This window comes from Limulus polyphemus, unplaced genomic scaffold, assembly GCF_000517525.1.
Source record: "Limulus polyphemus unplaced genomic scaffold, Limulus_polyphemus-2.1.2 Scaffold2597, whole genome shotgun sequence".
Classification (NCBI taxonomy): domain Eukaryota; kingdom Metazoa; phylum Arthropoda; class Merostomata; order Xiphosura; family Limulidae; genus Limulus; species Limulus polyphemus.
The window spans coordinates 29,420-37,642 of NW_013668207.1; the positions used below are offsets into that span (position 1 = coordinate 29,420).

Below are 8,223 nucleotides of genomic sequence, written 5' to 3' on the forward strand. Positions count from 1 at the left end.
TATAAATATTTAACTGCTTTAAAACTTTTTTATTTCGTTGTTCCACTGGTAATTGACTACCTTCTTTAGGAAAATGTACAGATACAATCATCATTTTCCTGACAAAACAAAATGTATTATATGCTTTGGAATTCTCAGTTTCTTTGGTTTTGCATTTAATTTTAGTTATACCAATTCAACGTAAAGAGCCCCCCCCCCCCCAATGGCACAGCTGTATGTCTGCGGACTTATACTGCTAGAAATCGGGTTTCGATACCCGTGGTGGGCAGAGCACAAATAGCCTTTGTGTAGCTTTGTGCTTGATAACAAACAACAACATCAACGTAAGGGGAAGACATAGATCCAGGCATGACATAAGGGAGGGGGATAGACCTAAAAGCCACCTCCCATGTCACTCCCGATGGAGCCTTAAGGGTGGATGCCAAGTTTGGCGACAATCGATCCAGTTATAAGTGGATACACATACAGATCATGGTTCAGATGTTCATTTTGTATTTTCAATTTATTTTTTTCCTACATCAACTGCTAAGCCTGATGTACAAACATTGATAGTAGTGATATTGTAAGAAATTCTCTGGTTGAACGTGGGCTAGTAGTTAGCGTGCTGGAAGGCAAATCGAAGATTTTAAAGTTCGGCACGTGAAGGTCCTCATGTACAGCCTTGGACACGCTTTAAAATTGACAGTCAGTCCAGTTTATCCTATATTAATTCAGGCTGTGTGTTTGCGAGTTTACTTGTCTGTGGACTCCTTACACACTTATGGAGCTAGCAGGACCAAACTTGGAACTCTGGATGACCCGAGGGGTTCCTTATCTATATGGCGTACCCTCATACCCTTATTTATTTGGGGCACCTAGAGGGATACAACGCGCTCGGAAGGTCTCCTAAGCATACAGAGGTGACTAGAATAATGTTTTCGCGGTTGATGAACACGAGTCTAGCATCGGATTTTGTGTTCCAAGCCCCATCATCTCCGGGATCCCGAGAGTGCCACTTTTGAAACTGTGTTCGTAACCTTCTCACAAGCTAGTGAAACCGAACTCAGATACCACGGACGAGAGCTCCAACCTTCTGTTTCGGGTACGAACACCTTGGGTCAGCTATCGAAGTAGCTCGGATTAATGGAGGAGATTAAGTGGGGGGGGGGGGTTGAGTAATAGGGGGCTTTTGATCAGCGTAGTGCGAGTATTTTTTTTTAGTTAGGTTCAAAGAGCCGAGAAAAACCCTTGTGGCGGAGAGTGCTCCTGACTTATAATTAAAAATACACATGAACTCCAATCTTTAAGTAAATTTAATTAGTATTAAACAAAATTATTATTTTCTATGAAACTCTATGCTATATACATACAGCTAGTGTCTTCAGGATCCTGTTTAAAATTGTATACACACAAATGGTCTCTTCAGGATACCGTGTAAAACTATATACACTAGTAAAGAAAAAAACTTTTCAAAAAAGGAAATAAATGTAGGGATGGCTAATATCAATCCTTCAAAAACAATGCACCATTCCCATATAATAACACAGGCACACAGTGTAGTAGAATGTTAACAGGATAACTTAAACTCAGGTGTGATTGAATAGTTATATATTTTGCTATATGTTAATTCTTGCTTGTGCTATTATCTAGGGATGATGCAAATGCCATCCCTACATTTAGTTCCATGTTGGAAAAGTTTTCTTTTACTTGTTTTCTAATGTAGTGTTTCAATAGACACAGGAAGGTTGTATTTATAATCAAGTTCTAAATACAATGAGGTTCCAACTGTAATATTTATTGTTTATCTATTATTAGCTGGTAATTCCTGTTTTTGTAAGAAACCTAACTTCAAGGGGTAATGATAACATTCTTTAGACTATAATTATTATTAGTTAATAATACTTATAAAAGCGGATACATCGTTTGAAACTATGTCACCTCAGTAAAATTAGTTGACACCATTGTTTTGATTTTTGAGTTATCATGTAATAAAAAAGAAGAAGCAGAAGAAAGAAGAACAAGAAATTCAACCCTTTTTGCTATGATATTTACAGACATTCCCAGAACTTGTGACTCAGCCATTACATAGATATAGTTATAAAAGGAAACACTGTATAGTATTGTAAAGTTCCCATAACCTATTGAGGAGATATTTAAAATACCATTTCGATGAACAATCCGAGCCATCCTTACATAGGCAGTGCTGCCACCTGCATGATACAACTGGTGTCTTCAAGATAAGCTGTGTGAAGAAAAAAAAAGTTCATTTTACAGTTAAATTTCTTATTCTACGTGTAATGTGAAATGTAATTAGAATTTATTTATGATAAATATTATCAGCTTATGGGACCAGATTTACTTTACTGTGTTATATAATATCTAGTTTCTCAGTAATGAAAGCAAATGTTATTAAGCAACTTAAAACTTGTTATCGAACATTTCTTGGCAGTAATAAACGTTAATGTTACTAAGTAACCTAAAGTCTTATTGTCTGCATCCAACAATTCTTGTCAACAACAAAACAAAATATTACCAAGCAACCGAAAGCTTGCTGTTATCAAACGGTTCTTGCCAATAATAAAAAATGTTGCCAAGCAACGGAAAACTTGTTGTTATCGAACAATTATTGTCAGTGAAAAACGTCAACATTACTAAGCAACCGAAACTTGTTTTCTTTATGAAACAATGGCTATCTTTCTTATCCACCTTAAAACTGGGACCTTGATATAGCAGTAAAATTGAAATTCGAGGCACTCTGGAATTAATAATTTCACCATAAATATATATATATGTATATACATATAAAAACTAAACTACAAAGTCATATACCAGTGTTTCTACAGGAGACAAATAAAATAAACCAGATGGAGATAGTCACGTTCTAAAGATGTAACTTGAGGCTAAAGATTCAACTGAAGAATTCATGTTTCTCATGAGCTTAGGAAAAGCAAAAAAGAACATTAAACTAAACTAATTATGATGAAATAAGGAACACGAAATGATTCTTCTTCTACTAACGATTGTGATGGATGTGGACAAACAAAGAACACAAAATATTATCTACCAAAAACGTATCCTCTACTAGCGGGTATGTTGTAAGGGATCAAACATACAACATAAGAATATCATCTACTAGTGGGTATGTTGTATGGGATCAAACATACAACATAAGAGTATCATCTACTAGTAGGTATGTTGTATGGATCAAACGTACAACATAAGTGTATCATCTACTAGTGGGTATGTTGAGAGGATCAAACATACAACATAAGTGTATCATCTACTAGTGGGTATGTTGTAGGGGATCAAACATACAACATAAGAGTATCATCTACTAGTGGGTATGTTGTAGATGATCAAACATATAACACAAGAGTATCATCTACCAGTACGTATGTTGTATGGGATCAAACATACAACATAAGAGTATCCTCTACTAGTGGGTGTGTTGTAGGGATCAAACATACAATACAAGAGTATCCTCTACCAGTAGGTATGTTGTAGGGGATCAAACATACAAAAGTATCCTCTACTAGTGGGTATGTTGAGAGGATCAAACATACAATACAAGAGTATCCTCTACTAGTGAGTATGTTGAGAGGATCAAACATACAACATAAGAGTATCCTCTACTAGTGGGTATGTTGTAGAGGATCAACATACAACATAAGAGTATCATCTACTAGTGGGTATGTTGAGAGGATCAAACATACAACATAAGAGTATCCTCTACTAGTGGGTATGTTGTAGAGGATCAAACATACAACATAAGAGTATCCTCTACTAGTGGGTATGTTGTAGGGATCTTCTAGTAGAAAGTAGAAAAAATGCGAGATTTATTTGTGAAATCTAAACATTTATTTATTTTATTTTTGTTACAATAATAAGTTGTTGTCTAGACGTTTTAATGGTTAGTTTTTATGAACATATCGACCACGTAAGTGAGTTGATGCTTCGTTCTTATCTTTAACTCTTATAAAAAGAAAATGGAACAGTATATCACTGCCTTGGTCTTCTGATAATAAGATTTCAAAACTTTCATTTTTGACAGCTTATTCCTTTCAGTTTAACCCAGTTTATTACAATTGTTTCAAAGTATAGGATTAGGCACTGTCGCCACTTTTTTTCTGTTATAACTCGTCCAGCTGTAGTTTTAATGTCTATGTTACATGTGGCGTAGTAAGTGTAAACTTTCTAACGACCTTGATACATGTACTGTACAAGTAGGGGACTTTTTACATGAACTTCGCTATGATTTGGGGGTTGAGGGTAGTGAAAATGGTAATGTAACTAAAAATGAGTTCTAGTGGGGAGTTAAGAATTAGTAACTTAATTACAACTCAAGTTCCTAGACATTTACAATGTACTAATTTCCCGAATTTCATAACAAATTTCAATTGTCTTTATTTGGCTGTTGAACGTGTTTCACTCCCTAATATTAGTAACGCGTGAGGTGATAGACAACTTTACGAATTGTTTTAAAAATAATAATCAAAGGCCAATAAATTTTGGCCTTATTTATCACTTAATATCAGCATATTGTACTTACAATTAAGATCTTTATTCGAACGAGCTATTCTAATACCTGTACATTGAGTTTATACTCAAGTTTCACAAGTGTTCAGACAACACGTACTCCTACCATTTATAATGCTTTTGACTCTTAACTGTATTGCATATAAACGTTAAATAGTTTGTTTTGTTATAAATATTTATAGAAATTTCAAATAGAGAACACGGTCAATAATTTATGGGCTTCAATATTACTATATTTCTAACTGAATGTTTCTTATTCACACACTCACTTCAATATTATTATATTTCTAAGTAAATTATTCTGTATTAAACAATTAGATAAAGGGTGGCTTGATAGAGATAATACACTTTATTGAACCATCAGATGAAGGGTGGCTTGATACAGATAATACACTTTATTGAACCATCAGATGAAGGGTGGCTTGATACAGATAATACACTTTATTAAACCATTAGATGAAGGGTGGCTTGACACAGAGAATAAACTTTAATAAAACATTAGATTATTTCAATGGTAACCAGTATCTGATTACAAACACCAGAGGTATTAATGGACTACACCTATATGTCATTATGATTAATATTCGCATGAATCTACATTGCCTTTTAGTTACTTATTTAAGTGTATCGATGGTATTGATAACCTTACTTTCTAATTACTTATCTAACTACAGGCCATTACTTTTAATGTTACACAGAAAACTTATTTCGATACTTTTCTAACAAAAATATCTCCCCATGAAAAGATATAATGAACCTGATGATTTCAGGTGTCCTTACAACTGTTTCGACATCAATCCAAGTTGTATTGACAGAATGATTAAGGTAGAGACTCTTCATCTGGTCGAATTACGTAAATTTATTGATAAACATTCTAACAGCACTTAATTAAACGTAGATTAAAAGATTAAACAAAAATGTCCCGACATGAGACTGAATTTATAGTTCTTGTTGTCCAAGTTTTTACTTTTTTTTTATTTGGTTGGAATTTGAAGGCTTAGTGGTGGTGGTGTAGGAAATAGCGGACGACAGTCATGAATCCAAAACCCAGGATGACAGCCAACAGTTGTAGTAACCCTGGCAAGAGTGAGCTGCGGGATCGCTGAAGAACTTCGAAGAAGGTCACATATATTAGTGTTCCACAGGCCAATCCATTTAAAGTCCCTATCACGAGCTGAGATGTTTGAGTGACAGCCTGATCGGTTAACACTGCAATACCAATTCCCAGTGGAGTCATAACAGAAAATACCAACATGTAAAAACCTACTTTTCGAAACGAATTCCCTTCGTTATGTAGCTCTAACCCAAGAGCAAAAGCTATAATAAATTTGTGTACAGCTTCAGCAAAGAATAAAGTCCATGTGTCTTGCACTGTCGGTTGTAACCCCACGGCCAAACCTTCAACCACAGAGTGAAAGGATAAGGCTAAAACTATCACAAGACCTCGAAACAAAACCATACGTGTTGAACTTTGTCCACCTGTTGGTTGATCGTCCAGATCTAAAGAGCCGTAACGTCTGTTGTTACATTCTGTTAGTCTATCATGAGATGATCGCCGTTCAATCTCGCTGTTCCTTTGACTACAAGCAAGCGAGACTGGCCACTGTTCATGAGCGCAGCAATCATTGTTGGTAGGGGTTTGGCCGAAGCACCTTATAACTGTGTGGAAAACTTCTTCTAGCACGTATATCGTTAGGAGCCCAACACAGACTATCAATTCTGCTAGTGGAAGTGATTGGTCGTAATTGCTGCCCCAATAACTTTCATAACTGTTACGAACTTCGGGTAACAAGTGAAGAAAGCTCACAGACAGTAGCACTCCACCACCGAAATTTAACAAGAGCGAAATGAACGGTTTGCCCCAAGCTTCACGTCTTATCGAAGGTTGCTGTAGGCAGTGAATAAGTAACAGTGGAAAGGTCCCGCAAAGTAAAGTTCCAAGAAAGAGAAATATTAGGGTTAGAACTCGGGCTACAATTAACAACATCGTTGATTTACACAGCAAGTTCAAATGGAATTCTGCTCTAAGTTACGCAACCATTTAATTAACTAAATATTCGCAGTAATCAGATCTGTAATCTGCCTGTTGTAACGCGGGATAACACTAATTCTTTTCTTTTTTTCACGTGATGGTTTATCTATTATTCGACGCGCCATCTATTGGAAATGTATTTTATAAACAAACATTACAGTCTTCTGCATAGGCACACGTCAAAGTCTAATCTGATATACATAGGAAAGAATTCAAGTGTAGAAATATTGTGCCAGTTAACAAATTTACATTACTAAGCATTTGTAATAGACTTCCGTTCTTTACAACTCGGCTGTCGTGAAATCCTGGATTTTAGATGAAGCTATAACAACAATTATTATTTTTAAAAAACGTTGTGAACCTCCGCGGTTTATCGGACCACCTAGCTGTGAGACTAAACTTGTAACACTCAATATTAATATAATCTCTTCTTGCATCTTCTTTGTATTAACCTAGCGGGAGAACTGTAAATATGAATTTAGAAAGCGATTCTGAGAAAATCATGTCATATTAAATATTTTGGTTTACTGGTGGTTTTCGTAGCTCCAAAAAATTAAAAGGTATATATTCTGTCGAATAGTCTATTGCGTATAATTTAAACCAGCGTGAATAAATCTGCTAACATTAAAAGATCGAAAAAGTTAACGTATTAAACCTAGGCCAAAAGATCTAACAGTAGCACATGACTCTCTTAGTCTCATATCTTACACAGCCTTGAGACTACCTTATGTATAGGTTAACAATGACATTATTATTTTTTAGTAGACAATAAAAAATTTACCTAGAGCTGATCCTTGAGAAAATAAATCCTTATAACTGTTCGGGCGTTGCAATTAAATATCGTTTGAACTAAGCGTAAACATTTTTGCTGTTGTGTTCTTTAGGCCTAGCATATAGACAACTACGCTTTACTGTAAAGTATTCTATCGTCAGTCAGGTACTTTTGAATTATTTGGTCAAAATATGGTTAAGTCCAGTTCGCGTGACTAAAACACATTAGTTTATTTCTTCCAGAACATTTGCTTTAACTTGTTGTGGGCCTAAGTTCATAAATAAAGTTCTCACTTATAATTTCTTTGCTAACAGGCCGATTAACTTAATAGACTATAAACACTAAATATATTCGACCACTCATTAATTTCTCTGAATTCTCACTCACTACACGAATACTTCACACTAAGTTCTTTACTTTGACGTTAACTATCTGCTTACTCGTATTTATAGTTAATGTCAAATTTACTAGATTTTAACCTCGTGCGCCCCCTAGCTAACATCTAAGTTAAAACATTGAAAATACAGCTTGCGGTAGTACTTTGAATAACAGTGAACTGACATAAAAGCAGATCTTCATGGGGATAGAAACTGAATTATTAATTCATAATGAAAAGTTTATTGAATAATTGTAATTTCCATACAGTACGACAGAGGGCAGTAAAAAACTATGAGAACATGGATGTAGACGGTCAAAGTGTTAATAACAGGCTTTTTATTGGTGGCAGAATAGCTTTGAAAACTTTTTATATGTAAACATGAACATAGGCTCTCAGTGTGTTAACTGTAGCCTTTGTTAGTATATTGTAATAACTAAACAATATTATTAGTCATCTTCTGTTAACTGTAGCCTTTGTCAGTATATTATAATAACTAAACAATATTATTAGTGATCTTCTTAAAAT

The 8,223-nt window shown here is 34.9% G+C and overlaps 1 protein-coding gene across 1 annotated transcript; it reads right to left on the bottom strand.

Annotated features, from left to right (window-relative positions):
- Positions 1-4,833: 4,833 nt before the first annotated feature.
- Positions 4,834-6,823, bottom strand: LOC106467392 (zinc transporter ZIP1-like). The gene has a single exon (XM_013927742.2). The coding sequence runs from the start codon at positions 6,500-6,502 to the stop codon at positions 5,513-5,515; it is 990 nt and encodes a 329-aa protein (XP_013783196.1). The 5' UTR covers positions 6,503-6,823; the 3' UTR covers positions 4,834-5,512.
- Positions 6,824-8,223: the final 1,400 nt, after the last annotated feature.